The 23575-nt window shown below is 41.8% G+C and overlaps 1 protein-coding gene across 1 annotated transcript in view; it reads right to left on the bottom strand.

The window, feature by feature from the left end:
• Nucleotides 1–5257: 5257 nt before the first annotated feature.
• KIAA0895 (KIAA0895 ortholog) overlaps nucleotides 5258–23575 on the bottom strand; it is a 26183-nt gene continuing 7865 nt past the window's right edge. The window contains exons 3-7 of the mRNA XM_042043002.1: nucleotides 16701–16844; nucleotides 14488–14620; nucleotides 12977–13282; nucleotides 12381–12478; nucleotides 5258–8412 (exon numbers count right to left, since the gene is read on the bottom strand). Coding sequence (XP_041898936.1) covers nucleotides 8251–8412; nucleotides 12381–12478; nucleotides 12977–13282; nucleotides 14488–14620; nucleotides 16701–16844 — 843 coding nt within the window. The 3' untranslated portion in view covers nucleotides 5258–8250. The remainder of the gene's footprint in view (nucleotides 8413–12380; nucleotides 12479–12976; nucleotides 13283–14487; nucleotides 14621–16700; nucleotides 16845–23575) is intronic.

Genomic DNA, 23575 nt, shown 5'->3' with positions numbered 1-23575 from the left:
ACCAGCAACCCCCTGTGCAGGTGATAGTGCTCACAGCTGCAGCAGGGGCCCTTGCTTTGGCTGATGAGTTGTGTGTTAACAGGGGCTGCTGGTGTGGGAAATGAGCTGAGCCTCCTTCATAGCCCATGTGGGAGCTGTCGGGAAAGTTAATGAGGCTAGTCTGTAGCTCAGAGGTTCCTCAGCCCAGTGGAGAGCTCTGGAACGGTGATTACTTGGTGGATAAAAAGATGCCTTGGGATAAGATGTGAGGAAGATAGAGGAATTGGATGCCTATAGGTGGAATTCTGCCTTGCACAGAGCATCTGTATGAGGTATGTGCCTGGTTACTTCATGTTGGCAATCAGCAGTGCCTCACTGTGGTCTCACTGGTTTTAAAAAGCTTGCTTTGTTTGCTGTTTGTGGCATCCTTGTAGGAGGATGAGATGGTTGTGAGTCTGGTGGATTTTGGAGTTCCCAAGAACATCTGTCATGTTATGGGTGTTCAAAAGCTGAAGTGGTGGCTGTGCTCCTGCTGCCCCTGAGGGAGTAAACCTGAACAGCAATTTTATTTCAAGATGCTCCTAGTGGAAGCTCTGCTGGCCCAGCTTGCTGGAACTTTAATGCCCAGGCAGTGCCAAGGAAGGCAGCAACTGAGGGGGTACAGAAGCAGTGAGCCTTTCTTACAGAAGTCTGGGTACACCTTACACATCTTGGGGTCCCTTCAGGAGCCCAAATTTTGTGAGGCAGGGTCCTGCTTCATTCACCAATGGCTACAGACTGATTTGGTCCAGGTTTAATTTTTCGTAAGGCCTGTGCAAAGTGAAGGTTGTTGGAGATTTTCCCTGCCCACTGCACATGGAGCCTTGGCCACTTCCTTACAACAAAGTGCTGCCTCTTGTCTCCTGCTGACACATGCCAGCCCCAGACCTCACCTGACCAGGGACATGGTGACAGCTGATGCACAGCACATGGTCCCTGCGGTGGCTGTGGTTGGTCAAACCTCACAGTGGTGGCTTCTGCAGGGAGCTCACTGGTCCTTCTGGCAGCAGGGGTGGCTCCTGGAAGGACATGTTTGAGTTTCTACCTTTTAGCATCTTCTGGGAAAAGCTTAAAGCAGCACCCAGTTCACCAAGGCTGAGGTGGCCATGTCTAGCGTTTAGCCTCTTGGCTCCTCACAATGAAAGCTTTTAAATTATTCTCAGCCAAATAATTCTCCTTTCCTATTTGCTCTGACTCATTTGCTTTATGGAAAAGCCTCTGCTTTGTCCTGTGGGCTTCTTAAAAGAACTTCCATGGCAAGTGACCATTTGGTCACTTGACTTTGCAGTGTTGTTGCACTGCAGTGTTGCAAGCCATCTAAGAAAATGAAGGTATGATATAGGAGAGTTTGGAGAGTTGCTAAAAACCTCTGAGGAGCAAACACAAGTAAATAACTGTCCTGGAGATGAACTTCCAAGAACCAGGTTGTGGCAGCAGTAGGTTGATAAACCCTGATGCAGCAGGCAGGGGTGGAGGCTTGACTGTACAAGCTAATCAGCCTTGGTTGTGGCACTTACGAGCCCTCGTGGGAGTCAGTGCTCAGCATTCTTAGAAAATGACAGAAAAGGGTCAGTCCAGGGGAGTTCAAGGTTTTCCTGGACCTCTAAGTGCTGCCTTCTGAGATCAAGTTGATTTTTGGTTCTTGAAAATGGTGTATAGAAGGAGCATGCTGGCCATGGGCAGGAGCCAGATGTGATGGGAAGCAGAGCTCCTGGGACAGCAGCTGCTGTTCCCTGGGAGCACAACAGGTCATAAATTTAAGCACTCAGAAATTGGGTGGAAATGTCCCATGTTTAGGTTCTGAGCTTTTCCTTAGCTGCAGGAAGCAAGGCAAAGGCATGCAGGCATCTCCTGGCCTCTGACTTTCACACTTTTGTACAGAGTTTCTAGATGGGAAAAACTTTATAGGAGGCTTATGTTCTTTGTTTTTCCTAAGCAAAATGCAAAATTCTCCCCCATACGAGGAGTCATACTGACTGTAAATCAGGGCTCTTGTGGGAAACAGCCTGCAGCGCTTTTTTCATCCCCAGAAGAGATGCAGCAGCGGGATCCTGTGAGTTGGCTGCTCTCAGGGTGACGGAGGGCCGTGCCAGCAGACTGCACAGCTCTCACTGTTGCCACTCAGCAGTTCTGGGTTGTATCCCACATGCCACAGAGCAGGACATGACCACAATCGCAGACAGAGCCCTTGTCTGCTTACCTTTTTTTTAGCTTTTTAAGCCTTAAGTAACTTTTACCTCCATATCTGGAAGTAAAAAAGCTCCTTTGTAAAATCGAAGTAGCTAAAAGGATTTACTCTAAAGTACCTACAGGTTACATGTACACTTAGGAAATATGTTGCTGGATGACCCTTTGATGACCCATCCATCTGGCCATCTCATAACCCTGCATGATGTGATGTTCCCAGCCTGAGGGATGTCCAAATATCAGCTGTGTGAAAGGCCTCATTTAAAAAGAAAAAAAATGGAATGTGCACAGATGTGAACTGCAACATTGCTCAAACTTTGTGTGAAAACACAAGGGGTACTACCAGCACCAGGCTCTCAGAGCATTTTCCCACCAGTTTTTAGGGAGTGATCTTCATGGAAGCTCTTCCTTCAGACCTCCTTACTCCCTTGTCACTCTGTAGGCAAGAGGGGCTGCCTTGCAGCTGGGTGCTCACTTTATCTCCCCCATTCCTACTGCCTGAAGTTCTCAGCAGGCTCCCACAAAGGTCACTCACATACATGCCTAGCTGGGCACCTTGGTACTCTTCCACACCCTCCTTTGGAGAAACCTTAACCTGATTCCTTCAACTGGAGGACTATTGTTCCTTTTACTGACCAAGGGTGCTGAGAGCTGGAGGAGTGTGGGGTAGAGAGGCTGGGAAATGGGGAGGGATGGAGATGAGACAACAGATGCAGGAATGAATCACTGCTGGAGGCTTCTCCACATGGTCCTGTGTGTCTGGTGACATATCTTGCCCATATCTGGAAAAGCTTCTTGGCTGAAAGCTGTAAAATAAGATCAAAAATACAGGGGACCTTAGCTTTAAAATACTGCCAGGAGGAGAGGAAGAAGAGGTTGACTTACAGATCACCTGCAGATTTTTTTGGTGGGTGGGAGTGAATTTACTTTCTAGGCTCAGAGACTCATGAGATAGTAGTGAATATATTCCTTAGATAAAAAGGGATGTGAAGGACTAGGATTTAAAAAAAGCCATCTGATGGATGAGTGCTAGAGACCAGGACAAAAGTCAAACAGGACAGAAATAAGCCAGTAACCTGGAGAAAACAGCCTGACAGTTCCCTTGCTCGGAATCTGCCACAGGATGGAAATTGGGCCCTAAACTACAAATGTGAGACCTTCCAAGTGCCATTTTCAGGGCACTGTTGGGACAAGACTTGAATGAGCCCAGCTTTGCTGTATTGGAGTTAGCTGTGCAGTGGAATCACACAGATCCAGCGGAGAAGGTCCCTGTGGGAGTTGTCCACCGCCCTCTGACCCTGTGGGATGGCAGGAGTACCGTGGCCTCATGCCAGCCCCTCCTGTGCCACCATCTGCATTTCTCTCGCCACTGATTTTTTTAGGTATTTTTTTCAGGAATTTTTTCTTTTCAAAACCATGGCTATACCAGCTGACCCTGCTCATTCATGAGAGCCCTATCTGTGTGGTCTCTACCTCTGCTCTTTCCTTCTTCACGCTGTAGCCAGTGCAGTTCCAACTTCAGCCTCAGTTTCTTCACTATCTAAAGCTGAAATAATGCTGTACTTCACCCTGCATGTCCATAGACACCTCAGGAAAAGATGTTTAAAGTCTCCCAGAGACACTGTGTGATTGGGGAAGATACAAAATATTTCAGCAGCAGCATAAAAAATTAATTTAGACAATTTTCATGGGAAGGGTAAGGCTATGCCTTGAAGGTAATCCTGATGACATCTTCCTGTAATTGAATCAATGTAAAGGAATGGGTTTAAAATTCAATATCCAGATTTTCTGGATTTAATCTAAAATAGACTGTGAGAAGTCCATAATTGTTCAGCAAAGCCAAAATAGATTCTCCCTTCTGTATCTTAAAGACAGACAAACTCATTTTAAACAGCATACTGAAAAAAACCCTCTAATTTAATTTTTTGTTAATATATTATGAAAATTAAGACACTTAAATGACTATTACCTTTAAAAAAACCAACAAAATAAATAAAGGACAAAAAAACCCCAAACAAACCCAAAGAAAAGAATTGTTCCAGCTGTTTCCTTTTGCCTTTCTCTTGGTTTAGATAAGGTCTCACTCACCTTCCATTCTGACTCCTGGGTTGCCAGATTTCCGTCCTGGTTTCCAGCATAAATGATTTCCATCTTTCCCTCCTTTCAGAGAACCTTGGTGCTTAAGTTGCTCCTGGAACTGCTGGCAGGGCATCCAGCTTCATAAGCCTGGCACTTTTTTGCAAGTGCTGCAAAAAAGCTTTCAGAGCTGCATTGGTCCTGCAGATCACCTGTGACAAATGTGAGATTTATTCAGTACTGAAATATACCTGCTCAGTGATGGGTGAGTGTTGTGTTTCACCCTGCTGACACTGTAGAAGGGGTATCTGGGATGCAAGGGAGAATGGTGGTAATCTGGGAGCCTATGAAGGGAACAGATTTCAGGCTGTGTTTTCCAAGCTTTGTAGGAAGGGAAGGGGAATATGGTGTGATAATACTTAGCAGTCTTGCAAGGCAAATCAGCAATTGACTTCCAAAATATTTCCATTAAAAAGAACCTACAACCCTTAAATGTTATCCTTACTTATGCATGAGGGAGCTGAGCCGATGGGACTCCCTGGAGATAAGTAAGCACATTTTATAAAGTGAGAGGGGAGTGCTGGAATGAAGCAGCAGGGGAGAGGGGGCTTGGGGGGGGGGGTGGGTTAAAGTGTTAAAGTGGAACACTTGGAGTTGCCATTTCCTGCATGGATGGTGCTGAGAGTTGCATCGCAGCAAAGAGGCTCCAACGCTGCCTCAGACCATATCCTAGAAAAAAGGAAGATAATTTCCTCATGAGCAGCCAGGCCTTCTGACTGAGCAGGGAGAGCCATACCCAGTGTAAGACTTCAACAGACCCTTTGTGACTCCAACCCTAAGTGATGTTTTTGAAAACAGAGTCAGAAAGGCACCTCTTCTGTACACAACATAGCATGTCCAAGTTGCTGTAGAGCCGAGGCCATTGGAGAGAGTAACCCCCTCACACAACAGGATGTAACACTTCAGTACTCTCATCTGTCATTATTTTGTCTTTATTTGTAAAAGTTGTATAAAATGCCTTTCAAAATTGGTCTGGTGAAACGGGGAGGCTTTTCCAATGCTGACCAGGTTTCTGTATAGGAATAACATAGCAAGACATAGATACACAGCAAAGCAACCAAGCCAGCCAGCCAGGAAGGGCTGCCAACACAGCACTGACACCATGAAACCGTGCAGTGACGTGAGCTCACTGCTGCTCACCACTGCTGTCCACACACTCTATCACAGAACTTCAGTATCACAACTCAGTAACCAGCCTCTTCACAGTGAAAAACAAAAATTCAGGAAAATTTACAAAAGCTACACTTCAAAATTTGAAACACTTTTACGAAGGAGGAATGACATGTCTGATGCCAAAACGAGAAGCTGATAGCTTCGCCTATTGCTACATATTGATCCTGACCACTTCCAGACTCCACACTTTGCACCAGGCAAATCTACTTCTAGAATAATGAAGAATGGAAGTTTAATGGCACCTACTGCTTTGCAAAAAAGGTGGTGCAGGTCTTCAAATAAAGCAAAAAGGCCTGTAGTAGTGTTTAGGGCTACAGAGTGGTAAAAGAGTCAGGCCTGTAGGCATGGCATTTTGTGGTAAAAGAGTGACTGGCACAACCTCCTGGTTTTGAGGACACATTACGGGCGTGCATTTAGATTATAAGATGCTACTACTGTGGGAGGAGGAAAACCACTTTGCTTATGTAGAAGTCATGGGAGAAAGGCAGGGATCTCTCCTGTCAGAATAAAATCAGTCCAAAATTGTTCCTTTCTTCAAGGACTGTCCCTTTTGCATACCCCAGGGTCAGCAAAGTGAGCCAGATTTTTCCATGGTGTAGTTCAAACGATCCCTGCCCAGTTAACTCCAAAGACAGCTTTTGACTGTAATCCTTGGCTTGACTTCAGTCACATGCGGCTTTCTTGCTGTTTCTGGCAAAGGAGCCAAAACCTGGAGCATGTGTGTGCATGACTGACTGCAAATGGTTCCTGTCAGGCTGCTGCAACACAGTGTGTACTCTGCACAGCTCTAAAACAAAGCTGGGCAGGCAAAGTCCCCAGTGATCAAACTAGACAGCCTGAAGGAGGGAAGGAGAGAAAACAGCATACAGAGGCTGAAAGGCTTTCAGCTCCTAAACAATACTGACAACACAAAATTAAGGCTGCTGCAAGCAGTTCTCAGTCCCTGCCTTGAAAATAACTAAATTTAGTAAATTATGCTTGTTGAATGCATTTTCTTCTTCGCAGCAATCGGCCAGCCACTGCAAACAACCTGCAATAGTATCTGAAAGGCAGCTGCTTTTATGGGATTATTCGTAAACCTTCAGACTTCTTAGCCAACCATCAGTTTTTCCTCACAGATTTTCCTATGGATCAGAAAATGTGTTCTCAAGATTTCACTGTAATGTCTGGTAATGTCCTGGGTGTAAGACAAGGTTCCATTTGTTTCATTAAAGAACAGGATAAGGGGAGGGGGGATACTGTGGCTCAGGTCCATGCAAACATGGCGTGGAGGAAGCCTTGGCTCCATCTACTCACCTATGCCAGGCCTGTTACCAGTGGGCAAAGCAGCAGGGTAAGAAGGGGCAGAAGCCCTGTCCAAAGGCTCCCACTAGTTCCTGCCCAGCCTCTCCAACCACAGCTGCTTCCCAGGAGTTCAGAGGAGCCCTAGTAAAATGCTGTCTATGAAAACAAAACCCTTTGTCAGAATACTTAAATACTTTGCCTCAACAATTCCATAATACTCCAGAATCAGAAAATGTAGTTTATGTAGTAAGTCCTCCTGCATCATCTAAGTTATTCATCATATGACTAGAGAAAGCTCCTTGCTCTAAGGAGCTTTCTCTCCTTTGTCTTGGATATAGCACCAGTAGTTAGAACAGAGGTAAAGATGGCTCAGAGTGGTGCAGCACTTCTGTTGGAACACAGGAATAGGGCACTTGAGAGTTGTCTTCTCTCCCCCAGTCACATCTTGTTTCTGAAACAGTCACATCTTGTTTCTGAAATGAGCTCTGCAAGCTCAAGCTTGCTGTAATGTGGGGGTACTGCTCAAAAATGTGACCTGGTCCTCTGTAGGCTCAGGCGACCCAACGAAAAAGTGAGTGTTGCCTGCTGTGCTGGATCATGGCCCTGTGTTCCTGAATTTATTTTGAACCATAGGTCATGAAATCACAGTTTTGCTCAATCCTCCTTCCAAAACGCTACCATGCTGAATTTCCTAGACAGACTATACTTGCTCTCAAAGGAGGGAGGCCATTCCCAGAATTCAGCTTCCTGAAACATGTACTATACACATAAAGATGTGGAATGGTGTAATTCATGGGAATGAAGGGGAAAGCTTTGCTACCTGTTTACAGTCATTAAAACAGCAACCCCTACCTTTTTTTCTCTTTTTTTTAAATGATAATTCTCTCCTTAAAAAAAACCCTGAAACTTTTTGTAACATTATGGACTTTGATGCTGTGGCACAAAGACCTGCTTCTGTGCACTGTTTTTAAACTTTCTGTTTTCATTGCAATGATGACTAAATGGGAAAGTTATGCAGACAGCAGTGCAGCATAGTCTACCCCAGTTCTATTGCTATGAACCATGACAGCTATGACCAAAGATAAGGCAAACAAAAGTGAACTGAGGGGGAATTTCTCCTCTGTCCCCTTTCCTCCAGCTCTGAACCTGGGTGGGAAAAGGCAATATATTACAAGAGAGAGCACTCAGCACTATACCAAGCATACAAAACAGAGTAGATGATTGGACAAATCACTGCAGAGGAATTTCTAAGCCAAATTTTACAAAAATGCACAATCCCTTTTAAAAATAATCAGTATACAATCACAATGCAGAAGGACATAAAGGGGCTTTTTCTGAATTCCACATATTCTGGCCACTCTTCCCTCCCATCTCTCGTAAGTCCCTTCTTGCAAGCTCTGGGAAGTTCAGCTCTACATTGTTGCACAGTAAGTGAATAGTGGTCTAATACTGTTAATTTATGAGATCCTGGAGCTCCTCATCAGTCAGCTCATTGACTTCCATGATCTTTTTCAAGTGTTCCATGTACCGGGCATGGTCTTGCAAGAAGTGTGGCACCCTCATGTTTTCAATCACAGCTAATCCTTTCAGGCGATCCACATCCTCATATGAGATCTGTAAGGAAGGACATGGGTCAGTTTAGCAGTACAGTCCCGTTGCTTCTCTGCTGCTGCTATAAATTCTCTCCTGTAAATGAGAAAATATTTCAGAGCAGGGAAATTTAAAATCTAGGAGAAGTCTTTCAAAACATGAGCAACTGTCTGCTTCAGTGAAAGATGCAAAAAAAGTGTAATTTTAGCAAATGCCTTCATAATTCCTGATTGTGCTTTTGATTCCCTCAGTAAACAGACTTGTAGGAATGTGAATGAGAATCATCTACAGCAGCTGCAGGAATAGAGAGGGAAAGAATGGAGCACATGTAAGTCCTGGAATGTCTTCTCAACAAGGCAGAAAGATTTACACGAGAATAGAAACAACACTGTGCAAAAGACTAAGGAACTAGAAAGGGAGTGCAGAATAGGCATGGCACAGGAAGCAGACTTTGGGAAATGCATAGTGCCAGCTGACCTGAACTCTGCTGTTTCAATTTCACTAGTAAATGTGCTTATGCACAGCTAAATGAAAATGCATCTCTACTAACTAACTACATGAACAATACCTAAGCATCCCAATTTTAGGGTTTTTTTTTTGTTTTCCCCATTCAGTAGCAGGCTGGAGACTGGGTTTGCCTCATGGCACCAGAGCCCTCTGGGTACGGGTGCCGAACTCTCATTTTCCAGCTATTACAGGACCTGATAGCTTTTTTTTCTAAGGAAAATGGATATTTTTATCTTCATAGTCTTATGATTCTAAAAGCTAGGACTTCTAATTGCAGTAGCTCATGAATGATAGTCCAGAAAGGATGAATGCTTTGGCTCGGCACAAGCTGCCATGGAAGCGCAGAACAGGACTCCTTGGGCAGCTGTCCAGTGTGATGAAATTTGTGTGGTTGTCACTTTGTCTCCAAGCTGTGTGTTCTGGGCACCCTGCAGACAGCAGCATATGCACTGGCAAAGCCCACCAGCCTTGCTGTGCTTATTAACTGGCACGTTCTATTTCTTCACAGGAGGTTTGTGCCAGGTGGCTTGAGTGGAGCTGGCTCCTTCCAACCTTTTTGACCCATGTTTCTTCTAAGGAGCTGAGCCCTGCACAGTCTGGCTTCCCTGGAGGCAGCTTGCCCTCTTGGCAGGTGATGTTTTCTATTCAGCAGCATTTAAAGTGCACATGAAGGATTCACCAATGTGCAAGGGGCATGGAAGGGCTTTCTGGAAAGACAGGACAGTGTAATCCAGATGCTAAACCTGATCCATAGAGACAGGTGCGTATCTCAGCAATGATAATTGGAGCAAAGTCCACAAAGAAAATCAATTTGCATCTGCGTACACAAGTGTGCTTTTCTAGTTGCAAGGACAAGATGCACCCAATTAAGAAACAAATATACACCTATGCCTAGGCTTATTCAAGTCACTAAGCTACTGCTGATTGAAATCATGTGGCATTACACCTAATTAACTTACTTAGAAGTGGATACAGAGGAGCTGTACAAAACCAAATCATCTCCTTTCAGTCTGGAGACATAGCACCACATGCAATTAAATTCTACCTCTTTTCCTCCCTAAAGAAAGAAAAAGGATCCTTCCCTCCTCATATTTATGTTCAGAGGTTTCTGTTCCTGCTGCAAACAAGAAATATATATCTGTAATCTGAGGTATGGTTTCAATGGGATGCATTTCCCCAGTCCTTGCAATTGGTAAACAATGCCCAAAGTTGACATCCTGAGGAGATCAAAAACATAATCTCATCCTATTGTGGAAATGGGTTGTTTCTTTACCACATGTAAATAGTCATTGCACTAGATAAAAAACTCTGAGGCTAAAACAGGCTTACTTGTGCTTACTTGTGCTCATATGTTTCTTGGGAAACACAATAGTGGGTGGTATTGCGCTGCTTTACTTTATAAAACTACGGTAGTTATGCTGTACTGAAGTGCACCCAATATCTGCATTCTGTTTCTCTTCAGTATTACTTGCATGCAGTCACCACGTGGATGTTCTGCAGTGCTTCCCACATTTGATTATTTCCTGCTAAGTTTTAGAACTGCTCCTTTTAAGAAGCATCTTTTCTCACATTTCAAGTGTTTTCCTTAGTCACTTCTAGGTAGGTTGAACAGCTTGCATGTATCCACACCACACTCTTCTACACTGTAAGTAATGTCAGAAGCAACAGGAAGGCATGACCTGGAGGACGTGCCAGCGAAGCTTAATACTCCCTTTGGAACAACCTGATCCTCCTATTCCACCCTAAAAAAAACAAATAAATCCCCCATTTAAAGTGGTGATAAACCACTAGGCTGGATCCCAGTGCAAGTTTTATACTTGTCTCTTGCATGAGACTATAGGGAGATATTGGAGCGGGCCCAGTGAAGGGTCACTAAGATGATTAAGGCACTGGAGCATCTCTCCTGTGAGGAAAGGCTGAGAGAGCTGGAACTGTTTAGCCTGGAGAAAAGAAAGCTCATGGGAATCTTGTCAGTGTGTATAAACACCTGATGGCATGGGAATGGGGCTCTTCTCACCAGCGCATACTGACAGGGCAAGAGGCAATGGGCTCCAGTTAAAATGCCCAAAATTCCATCTGAACACAAAACACTTTTGTACAGTGAGGGTGGAAAAACACTGGCACAGGCCACACAGAGGGATTGTGGAGTCACCATCAGTGGAGATATTCAAAGCCCAGATGGACATGGTCCAGGGCAAACTGCTCTAGCTGACACTGCTTAAGCATGGAAGTTGGATGATGCTGAGGGGTCTCTGCAGACCTCAGCTAATCTGTGATGCTGAGAGCTGACACTGTTCTGATACACAAATTTCCAGCTTGACTGCAGATGTCTGAAGCAAAAACATTCAGAATACATTTTAAGATCCCTTGATTTTAGAAGTTGTAAAGTCAAGCACTTATAAATTATCATGCTGCTAGAAATAAATTGCTTGTAGACCCCCTAATGTGGGAGCCATGCAATGTGGATCATAGTGCAATCTGTAATTTTATGAGGAATGACTTAGTATGTTTTTCAAGTGGCCTGACAATCCTGCAGACTCCCTGAAGAGAGACAGGCATAAAGCAGCAAAGGAACAGTGTGTGTGTGGAGTTAAGCAAGCTTAAAGCAAAAGGAAACTTCAGAGAGAAAGTTGCAGGCTTATTTGACAGTGTGATTTTATTTTCAAAGCTTCCTGACTTGGTTCAGTTACCTAAGTAGCTCCTGCTTATCAACAAGGATGTTTCTGACAGTAAAGGGAAAACTTAAATGTGGACCAAAACCCCCTATCATAATATGCCACTTCCCTTTATCACCCATTGATTGCTAAGTAGGCAGAAATGTTGGTATACCAGCTCTAAATTCAAGCTCACTGTCAATTTGGCTCCCTGTTTATGTGAGTATGAATCCTGCTTTATGAACTGTGAAAGCTTAGCAACCCAAGGATTTGGTTCAGGAAGTGTGACAAAATTTCTGCACTTCTTAGGATGACTTGGAGAACAAACAAGCCATGACAGTTAGAATGGACCGAAAATATGTTCTGTGAATGTAGAAATACCATTATTCTGGGGGAAAAAACCCCTCATTTTTGAAAAACACCTGCCATCAGTGAGAGAACTTTGAGATGAAATACTCTTTGTGGTGAAAGGGGGATGCATTAATGTCAAATAGTTCATTTTGTTTTCTGGTAGGACCACCACCTTATCTAGTACCTGTCTTGTTTGGCCAAGGCAGTCTGTTGTGCTTCAAGTCAGGTAGTAACCCATAAAGGGAGGAAAGTCTGAAATATGACCATAAATCTTAATCTGATAAGTGAAGAATGAGGACAAGCCGGTAGAAATTTTTAGGACTTCAAAATACTTGCAACTTGCACAATGTAATTGAAGGTGCTATACAGAGCAGAGAATTCTAGATCAAAGTAAAACCAAGCACAATGACTCATAGGTTGTTACAGGCAGGCTTGCTGAAATAATAAAACTGTACCCTTGGGAATAATGAGTTCAGTCACCTTTCCAAGAGCTGTCAGAAGATGGAAATCAATGGACTCCCTGTATCTCAGGATTCGGAGGATGCCATCCAAGTACACCTGGTCCTTATTGAAACAGCCTGAAAGGAATGGAGATATGTTACACTCTATCACTGTTTGGTCAAGGCATGTTCTCAGAAGCCATTAAGAGCAGAACAATTTTATTTTTAAAAATTAGATATTTATATCCCTGACTTTGAAAACCTTTCCAAAAACTAGCTAGGAGGCAAAACCCCCTAGCCAGTAAAAGAAACCAAACACAGAAGATAGTGCCTGTGAATAACCACAGGCAACATTACATCTATAGAAAGCAGGTCAAACTGTGAATATGGATTTTTTCAAAGTTTTGCATTTACATTCCACTTCCACTAAAAAAAAAATCCTTTACTGATTCAGCTTGAAGGTCTCACTCATGAGCATTTTCAGCCTTATTTTCCTGAGACCCCGTTTCAGAAAGTGTGCAGTCTCATTTCTCCCTTTGGCAAAGGTTTTACCGTGTGACATGATTAAGGAGCTCTGTGCATGTTCTGAAAGCCTCCCTGAAGGACAGAACCAGAGGAGACAAATAGGGAACTCACCTGGTTGTGAAGTGTCAGTCCACCCTCTCTTGGCCCGTACGCAGTAATCCCACCTAGTATTGGGGTCCTTGACAAATTTCCCCACGTCCTGGAAAAGCTGACTGAAGGACATTTGGCTGGCCTGGTACACTGTGTAGTAGAGCAGGGCAGCTCTCCAAAGAAAAGGGTCTTTGCGGAACAGGACGCTGTGAATGCTCGCTAGCCCCTCTTCTGTAGGGTTGATTGGTTTTAACCCGTGTTTTCTGCGACCATTCCGGTTGCACCAAGGCTGGCTGTTGTTGTTAAAACCCCGAAAGTAGTGAGTTCCTGAAAAAAAAAATAAAAGGAATTTGGCACCTAGAACAGTAGCATCCAATGATTAACAAAAAAATATAAAATATATAAGGAGATACCCATTTCAGAACACTGAGTTGGCAGGACTGGGCACTGGGGAAAGTGACAGACAACTTTAGCCTTGTCTACAACAGAGAATTTTGTCAGAGATATTTACACCATGCAAATATTCACCTGCTGACTGCAAGTGAAATTCTTGAAAATGCCTAAGGAATGCAACTATCAGGAGAACTTGACTTTCTAAATCTGTGGAAAGGAATTTTCAGAAGTGTCTTACAAGCTGAATTGTCTCTGGCATAGGATAGGCATAGTAGGGAACAGAAGGAAGGAAAAGCAAAGTCAAAGGGCAGAAATATTGCCTCCTGAAGGTGATTAAACAGCACTACTGCAGCCTTGGAAGATGCTGTGTCCCTTACAATGGGACTAACAGTGGTTCTAGGCAATTGCAAGGCTTATTCTTCAGTTAATATTCAGGCACTAGCCAAGTTTATCCATTTTTTACGTGTTTCATTAAAACAGATGCACTGAAAAATTTGTAGAAATTTTCCACAGGGCTGGGCCAGCCTTGTGTAATGCAAAACCAAAGCAATTTTACACCAGTTTAGGGATCACTGGATAAATTCTTCATAGCTAAAGCATGCCTACATTTGCAAGCAGTGCAGCGTGACAGGAGCAGGTTTGCAAAGTGACATGGCTGGAGCCAAAGTTGAATGGTCACACTATTTTTGTTTCCTCTTTTGTTTTTTTTTAACTCCAGAATAGTTAAAAAAAAAAATTGCTCTCGTGAGCAAAACGTCCCTGAGCAGTGACAGCACAGAAGGTATGCCCTGGAGCAGAACCTCTGGGCTATCATCATCTGAAAGGATTACTCTTTGCTTGCTCTAAGATTCCTTTGGCATGGGAACCTCAGTGCAGTAAGTGGGACTAGCTGGTAGGCTTACTTCAAAAGCTTGCTCTGGCCTAAAATGCTAATGTACATGAACTCTAGGAATCCTTTTACTGCATGCTGCAGTAATAAAAAGGTTTCTCCTTCCCTTTAGCACACCTCCAGCACGAGTTCTTTGGAAAGGGATGTTCCCTCTTTCAGTATCTGTCCAGTGCCTGGCCCATCACTGTGCATAAGTAACAATGCATGCAAGTACTCCCCTTTGCCTGCAGAAGGGATGTCGTGCTCATACCAATTTCGTGCCTCAGCATCCCCTCCAGCCAGTGCTCTCGCGCAGTGGAGACATTGATAGTGAGAGTGGGGCGGCCGTTCACCACGGTCATGGAGGCTCGCGACAGCAGGTCCTCCGTGAGATGGACCACAATCTGAAAAGGAGAGAGTTCAGGTAGAGCTGAAGGAGCTCTCTTCTCACTCCTGTTCCTGCTTTTTCCTCTGGCCCTTCCACTATTTCACTTCTCTTTGGTCCCTTGCCCTCCATAACTCTGTCTTGCGATCAGCAATCACTTGAGGGACTCTGCTGGCTGAGTTTATCCTACTCACCTGTGCTACGGACAGAACCTCGGACCTCAGTGGGGTGGCTGAGGGTGAAGCCAGACCAACATGAGACTCAAAAATATAATACGGCAACACTGACTAGACTCAGAGGGCAGGGAGCAATTGCATGCAGAATAAATTAGAGAAAATTACAGTTTTTGAACTGGGTTGAATTATCTTAGTATTACTGAGAACAGAAAAATACTAGGTAAGCACACATGAATTGACTAGGCATCTATATAATTAGCTGTCTGAAACCATTTCAGTTGCAATTTTAAATCCACTTGAATGAGAGGGGGAAGCACTGTGTACTTTTTTCCTCTTACATGATGCAGACTTAGTAAGATTATTGAAATACTGGTATTGTTTCGTTCTATACAACAATATAGCACTTGCTTTCCTGTTCTCTCTTGGAAAATTGGTAATCAAAACAAAAACTGGGAGAGAAGGAAACTAATGCATATTGATATATTTTATCTTCAAAAAGCCTTTTTAAACAAGTGACTGAGAGGGAAAAGTGAAACTCTCTTTCTTGAAGATTAAGCACCCTCTTCATGTAAAGCCTCAAGAAACAGTACTGCTCAGGAGAGTACAAGGGAGAGTACTTAAAAGAAAGATCACTTTTTTTAGATCCAAAAAAAAGGACCCAGGGATCAAAGGTATGAATACAACACTTCCCTGTATTCAAAACTGACCATTCAGCTTTAAGTTCAACAGCAAACGGTCAGTCCCCTAAAACTTGTATTTAAGAGGCAAGAAAAATAGGTAAATCCCAAAGCATTTAGATTTAAAGGGCAGGTGCCACTTAGCTTTATTAAGACCCCTTCAGCTGGAGGGAGTATTTTCACATTTTAGACTATCCTGTATTAACCCTATTTTCACAGAAAAATAAAGCATTTCATTAAGAAGGACATGGGCTGCTGGATGAGGGTGTAGGATCCAGCTTCCATGAAGTCAAACCAAGCCAAAAATGAAGAGGGAGATAGAAGCACAGGAAACATAGAAGCACACCAAACATAGAAATTTTTTCTGCTTGCTCTAAACTGTAGTTTATTAATCCCACTCTTAGAAACACAGGTAAAGTCTGGTTATCAAGTGTCAAATCATAGTCTTGCAAAAATGTGTGATGAGTTCAGCAGTTTCTCCTAATAATATTATGTTTACCAATTAAACCTAGTTTCTGGGAAATTAATTTTTATTTCATGATTCCAGACTCCTCTTGCTTACTGCCAGTGATCTCATCCAAGTCTTTGACTGTGTCATCTGGTGATTTCATTTGGATCAATCCCTTTTTTATACATTCAATTTCATCTGACTTTTCCAAGCAATGTCATGTAACTTCATCAAACTGGTCTTTTAAAATCCTGAATATAGAAAATAAGTTTTTTTCACAGGGCTCTAAAAAATTAGATGGTTAAAGCCAGGAAAAAACAGCACTCAAATGAACTCAACAAGCCAACCTCTTTCAGACATTTTTATTCACTTATGTCACTTTCATTTGTGTTGCTTCTTATAAATCACTCTCTCGGGCTGCTGCTTATTTTTTTTGGCCTTTTCTTAACTCTTTCCTTTGGTGTAAATAATTTGATACAGGAGAACGGATGGCAGAACTGATGAATAAATGGAAATGTGCTGGTCTCCAAGTAGCTGAAAAAAGGAGGGAAGGAAGGGTGTCGTTCTCGGGTACTCCCAAAAGAAGCGAATTTAAGAACAAGCATATATGAATCAGGAAACAGGCTCAGAGAGATGACTGAAGCATTCACAATGAATTTGTGTCGTTTCAATTGTTCAAACATTAGACTGGGCATAGCCATGAGAAAAGTATGATGTAAGGAAAATTCTTGGAATTAGGGAGGAAAGGCCTCCCAGAGGGTCTCTTGGGTCCATCCATGTGTAATGTCCATGCCTTACCTCACCAAGACAGCCTTCTTTCACCATGTATTTCCTGACGTGATTCCAGATGCGACTTTTGGTCAGCAAGCTGCCTCCAGTGGCCTGTTCAAATTTTTCGTAGCTTCCATATTTCTGCAATGTCCGCTTCATAATATTAATGGACTATGAAATGAAAAAGCACAGCAAATAACGCACTAAGATCCCCATGTCAGACTGGCATGTGTATTCTTTCTCTCCTCTCAATCTTTTTTTTTTCAGTTTAAAATCCTTCTTTTCTTAACTCATTGGCAGTCACTATCAGGCTGTACTCATTTAATACATGCTGACACACTCTGCAATGAATTTATACCATCTTCAGACGTACATTAATGCCAAAGTACTGAAAAAAGGTTCAGATCAACTCAGACCCACATACGCCAGCGTGATGATTAGATGATTATCAGTCCAGTGAAATAGTACCAATTTTCTCTTTAATTTTGGCAATGTTGCACAACTGCCTTGTAAAACAGACATAACAGGTCTCCAGGACATTTGCAGTTTGACAGCATGTTTCTTTTTATGTTTTTCCAAATAATTTGAAAAAGATCAACTATTACTGTCATCTTGCTTAATTTCTTGGCATTTTCTAATTTAGGAACATGATTCATGAACCATGATTAAGCAGATGTGTAACAATATTTTTAATGATAATACTTCTACCAAAAATGTCTCCTTACAATGTATCCCTTGTACCATGGGTGTCTGTGTCAGAAAGGAGGAGAGAGAGCAGGAACTTTATTTACAGAACTTTCATTTAAACTTTTCATTTAAACCACAGTAATTCTTTATAACCCCCCAAAATTAAGGCCTATTTCATGAAATAAATAGAGTGGTATCAATGATTCTCTTATGTATTGCTGCTAGAAGAAGTCCCTTCTAGGTGCAAAGCTTAGCATGATGCCCATAACCTAAATATTCCTACCCCTTTCCCAGGAATTTTATCCTCAGCCAGCAGCCGGAACAATTCATGGTAACAGTTCTTCAGTTTCCTTTGCCAGGTGCCAGATCCTTAAGATATTTATGTTACCTACTAGTTGTTTGGTATATCAGGTTTCTATGAACAAATAAATAACTTTATTTGTTCACTCTGGAAAAAGTAATCTCTCAATCAATCTTCTAGCATGAAATTTGTCTTCACAACTTGCTGATATTAAATTTCCATTAAGTCTATAAGATTAAACACTAAGTACCCACTCAAATTCTAGGATGCCTAAGTTCATTTGAAATGAAATCCCAGAAGACTCTCCTATCTTAGCTGGAGTGCAGGTGTTTTCTAAAACCATCTCATCACAAAAAACAGTGAGAAAATAAGCACTGAGTACACATCAAACCTCCTGCTTGGCTGGCTGTAGCAGCAAACTCCCTGGAGTGGAGACCCAGGTTCTAGCTCTTCCTGCCTGCCTGTAGGCACCTTCCTGGGCTGTTCAGGATTTCCCTAAAATGCTGTGAGACACTTGAATCAACAGCACAATACAAACAGCAGGTTTTCAGACATAGCACCTCCTGAAAAAGTACATACCCACTCTGGCCTCTCCTACCTCAACCTGATAGAGTTCACAGCTTCAAGGGGAAACTTCTTTATGTGCCATGCTAGGTAACCCATATCCTGGCATTCCAGCCATATCCAGATAGGTGTTGCAAGTTTGAACTCCTGCATACTGAGAAAGTCATTAAGTTTAAGCCTCCTCATTGCTGAACAGATATTCAGAAATTACTAAGAAGGGTGCTCACCCCTATCACCTTTTCTCTTGACTCTGTTTCAAGTGAAACAGAAAAAAGTCCCAAAAATTCTTTCCAAGTGGGCAGGTGTGGCTCTGGAAGCACTGAAACAACAGGGAGAGCCATCTCTCACACACAAATCTCTGGGGAGTGGCAGATGGCCCTGGCACTGAGAGGAGCCCCATCCCCAGTGACGTTCCTGGTGTTGACACTTACTGCCACAACCATCCCAGTTGGGAGTGGTCCCTGGGGGGAAAAGATTTGGGAAATGTTTGGTTTCCAGGCACTGACTACAACACCAAGCCCTTAATTTGGGGTTCTGCACTTGTCTCCAAGGTGAGATGACTCAGTCAGGTGTTGCAAGAACTTGATGGGAAAGGGGAAAATCCAGACCAGCATGCCAGCTGCTGCCTAGTGCAGCATCCAACTGCGAGCTTATTTTCCAGCCTCCAGGCCAGCAGAACACTGGTACTGCTGCAGTTCCTAAAGCTAAACTGGAAACTCTTCAGCAACAGCTAAAAAAATGGAAGAAAAGAAGAACTATGTGGCTGTACCAGGTTACAGGTTAGGAGTAATAATTCCTGTTCTTTTCAATCTTACCTAAAGGTCTGCCTATCCCTCTGATCACTACTAAAGAGTGCCAAAAGAAGTAGCAGTCCCAAGACAAGCCCCCCTGCACAGCAAACTCCCCTGATGCTCAAGAAAGCAATAACTCAGAAGCGCTAACAAGAACAAGGCAAGCCTGTTTAATTGACTGGTTTAGGTTATGGTGGTGTTGGCTTTTTAAAACAAATTATTTACAGCCAAGCAGGTCTCTGAATCCCAAGTCACCCATGGTCAGCAACACAGTTACTTGAGAATTATTGTAGAAATATGTACTGATGAGACTTCTCCTGAGGAGTGTGAGGCAAGCAAGTCAGAGAAGGGGCTCAGTGATCTAGGAGTCAGCCCCCTATTTCAGTCAGCTCATACATTCAGAAGCAGCTCTGCTGCAAAAGGGTTTCAGTCTCTGCTGAGATTTGTAAGACAGACAAGGCAGATGCACACCATCGGTCTTCTTCCTGCATAACTTATCTGCTGGGGGGGAAGAAGTGTCCAGGGTGCATCATTAGGTAAGAAGAACACTAAGAAGTACAAGATTGAGCTTGATAGTTTAATGAACAGCCATAAAATGGTGGCTGTTTGGGTCAAGAGGAATGAAGGGAGGAAGATAAGTGCAGATTTTTGAGGCTAGTCCACTCAGGCTGTAGTATTTTGAGTTTTATTCAGTGTTTGTAGGGGCTTTTCTTTTGCATGCTTGTTCTTAGTGGTACAAAGATCACTTTAAGGTTATTTAGAGCTGGTAGAAATATTTTTAATTAAAAATTTTTGAATTACTTTGTAAAGAATTAAAAGTTAATCCTCACTGGGATTTTGTACAAGACTGTGTTCTGAAACCTATCTTCCTACTGTGGTACCACGAGAAGTGATCTATAGTCTCCTCTAGGGGAAGAGAGAAGTTTGTGTCAGACCCTGAGAACTTAAGCCACTTGGATGGCCTGATATGCTTTGTGTTATGTATTAGCACACCCTATCTATAAATCCTGGTTAAGAAGGGAATTTGTTGCTAGTGGAGAATGAAGTGGTTTACAATTAAGTGGTTTTTACAGACAGTGTCACGTTCTTGAATCTTCCACATGCCTAAGCTGTGACATCACTTGGACACAGCAAGGGATTACTCAGTGTTGAATCCCATGTTGTTTAGCCCTCCAGCTCCACCTGAATTCCTTCCCAACATCTGATAAATTTGCTAATTGTAGGCTACTTGTATTACTGCCTTAAAAGGTGTCACACAAACACTTGCAATGTGGCATAACTGGTTAATTTATTAAGCCAAAACTGCTATACTCTTATGAGTACAAGGGAAGAGGATGTATAACTCTTTCACGGGGGGATCACTCATTCAACAAAATGGTTGGGGGTTTTTTGTTGGGTTTTTTTTTAACATATGTAGAAATAGAATTCTTGCTGCCTTGTACAATTCAAAGAAACAGGTTACCTAAAATTGCAACTTGCTGATTTGGTTCAGCAAATTGCAACTGCTAAGTTCATCTGGTCTGCAAACACTGGGAACAACTACTTCTAAGCAAGTATTGCCACCTCTAGCATCTGAGTAAAAATAACAAACACTTTGAGTGTTAAGAAACTGAAGTGAAGGACAAGTAGTTTGAGCCAGAAAACTTTTAGAGCACACAGTTGCTGCAGTGACCTTGAAACACGGTGATAAGAGAATTAACTTCGGTAATATCAGATACGTTAATCAATGTGAAAAGTGCAAATCTGCATGCTACGTTCTATTCTCAAGTTTATTTCCCTAAAGGCACATATTGTGTGACTCATGAAAAACCTTATTATGAAGAAAATATCACAAAGTAGAAAGAGAGAAACAAACAGAGTAAAGTACGAGAAGAAAGACACTAAAATTAGCATTTTTCAAATGTATGAGTAACTCAAAAATGTTTTCTCTATGTCTGTGAAAAGTCAATCAATAAGTGTTGGACTGTGCCCAAGGTTTAAAAGCTTTGAGTTAAGTAGAAGCATGGGGTAAAGTGGGTGCTCACAAGCCTGTGTGTTCCCCACTGCAGCATTGCTGAGTTAGTGGTTTGCAAACCCTCAGCGCTCTTTGCCTTTAAAAAAATAAATAAATGGGGCAGAGTGCAGTTTGTCTTCCAGACATATTTCAGTAACACTATATTAACCAATTTCACAGACATGCACAAATGCAGAAAGGGTAATAAGTAAACACAATCTGTTTTAATGTCCTAGCAGGCTATGCACAGCTGTGGGTAAAAATATTTTTGACATGACTGAAAAATTCTCTAAAATTCTGAAATGTCAGGTTTTGAGCTCATTTCACTTAAGCATCCTAAAAGCCCCCTATAAAAATGGTGGGTTCAGTCAGTAAGAGCTGGGTTTACAGCTTTTTACTCCTAAAAGAGCAAGTGTCAGTTGCCATGAGCACCTTTTGTAGAAAAAAATAGGAATAATTCTGTTCACAGATACCAAGGCTTTCTAAAATAAGTGGAGCAATAAACAGAAGCCAAAAATGTTTCAAAAAACCCCAACAAAACTGAATTGATCCTTTTTGTAGCAAAAAGGATGACTACACACAGTTGTGGTTTTTTTACTGCAGACCCAGCTCTTGATACTGTGAGTACTTTTTTTGCAACTGCAGTCATCCTTTCTGAACTTAACTTCCTTTAAGATACCTACGTGTTTCTTCTGACAAGTAAAATCCTTGTGGAAAAAAAAATAGAAATGAAGAAAAAGCAAGTGCTCCTACAATACTTGCTGATTAAAATTTTGATTAATGCTGCTTTTTCTGGATAGTAAATTTGCATGAAATTAAATTCAAATTTGCGTGGAGATGAAAATTTCTAAAGCTAGTTGTAGATAAAAGAGAGAGAGTGACACCTGCTGGGCTTGGAGCTGTGTTAAAGCTGCTGGTTTGGGCATTTTTAAGTGCAAGGTATTTTTGTTTGGTATTTTTAGGAGCTAAACTTTGAATACATGCTTTTCTAGTGACTCAAACTAAGTCTTGTGAAACAATTTACATCTTCCTTGTTAATTGTTAGAAATACCATACTTCATTGAATATTAAATCCTTTATTGCCTTTTATAAAGTTGTTACAAAGCCTTTATTTTTCCCATACTTTTTATGGACAGGAAAAAAAGGTAGAGTTACAAATCAGAATAATATTAAGGAATCATTCATTATTAAAATATTCAGTATTTAGGCTTAGGGGTTTTTGTTAAAAGAAGGGTAAACCAAAGACAGCCTTGCTCCAGAAAATCATCATGCATAAAAGGACTTTTAAGGCTCTGCTAGCCCACACTGAAAGGGATCATGTGTATTAAATTTGGCTTGTCAAATAAGTAGCTGTTGATTTGCTGTCATCTACGTTGCTAATATTGCTAAAAAAATCATAGGAAAGCCTATTAAAAAGCTCTAGTCAAGGAGCAGTTTTATTTGATGTCATTACAATTTAGTTCGTTGTTTAGAAGTATGGAAGAATATTTTAAGAATAGAACAGCTGTTCTCTTTTCTCATAAAGAAAATAAATTTTTAATGAAAACCCAGAAGCTGAGTTGTCAAAATATACAGATATTTTCAGTGTGAAAATGGAGAGTATCAATACAATGACGTAATGGGCAATAACACTTCTGTGCATTCTTGGATTTAGAAAAAGAAAAAAAAGTCAGTCTGTTCACAAGTCAGGAATCAGTTCTTAAAATCCCTAGTCCTTTTAATTCACATATCTTTTCTGCCAGGAATTTTAGTTTTAAGTGAAATATTCATATCACAAAGAAGTCAAACTCATGTAAAGGCAGGATGTCTTCCCAAGTTAAGTACCACTTGAAAACATGAGAGTTTAGAAAAGCAGAGTTCTCTGTTTAGAAAAGCTTGTCAAACTTAAATAAGATCTAAACCATTCTAAAATAAAAAATCCTCTAAACCATTTAAAAATAGCAAAAGTGGGAAGAATACTGCTTCTGCTACTATATAGGTAAGCACTGGGTTTTGTCACTTAGGTCAAAGTTGAAAGTAAGGCTTTTGTCACTGTTGAGGTTTTTTTGTAACTCAGACAGGAAGCCAAGGCAGTTACACAGAATGGGAATGTCTGTAGCTATATTATCAGTACGGATGCATGTTGTGAAAAACCAAAATTGTCTTCTTAAAATTTACCTCTCTCTGGAATGGAATTTGGCTGTTGCTTGATTGAGTCTAATGTATATTCAAATACCCTTTCAAAGTTGATTAAAACAAGGAACATCAACATATGCTTATTCAATAACGATGACCTCAAATAATTGCTATCCCCTCCCAATCCCTGCATCACCTAGAGGATTGGCAGGATTTCTGTGCTGCCTTTTTCCTCTGCCTGTTTAGGCACTGTATTTTTCCTGTACTGGACTCTGCTTCTTTGCCTAAAAAGCTTTCTTGATGTAAATTATGCTTCATGTAAACCCATTTAGAAGGAACCATGCCTTTGAAATCCTGTAAATTTTAGGAAATTTTAGGAAAGCTTAAATTTTTTTAATAAAAAAGATTTTATTTCAGTTCTACTAGTGCATTCTCATCTTTGATGCATTTT

This window comes from Corvus kubaryi, unplaced genomic scaffold, assembly GCF_017639235.1.
Source record: "Corvus kubaryi isolate FWS band 111438036 unplaced genomic scaffold, C.kubaryi_AGA036_p1.0 37398, whole genome shotgun sequence".
NCBI classification, from domain to species: Eukaryota; Metazoa; Chordata; class Aves; order Passeriformes; family Corvidae; genus Corvus; species Corvus kubaryi.
This window is presented reverse-complemented; position numbering and strand designations above follow the sequence as displayed.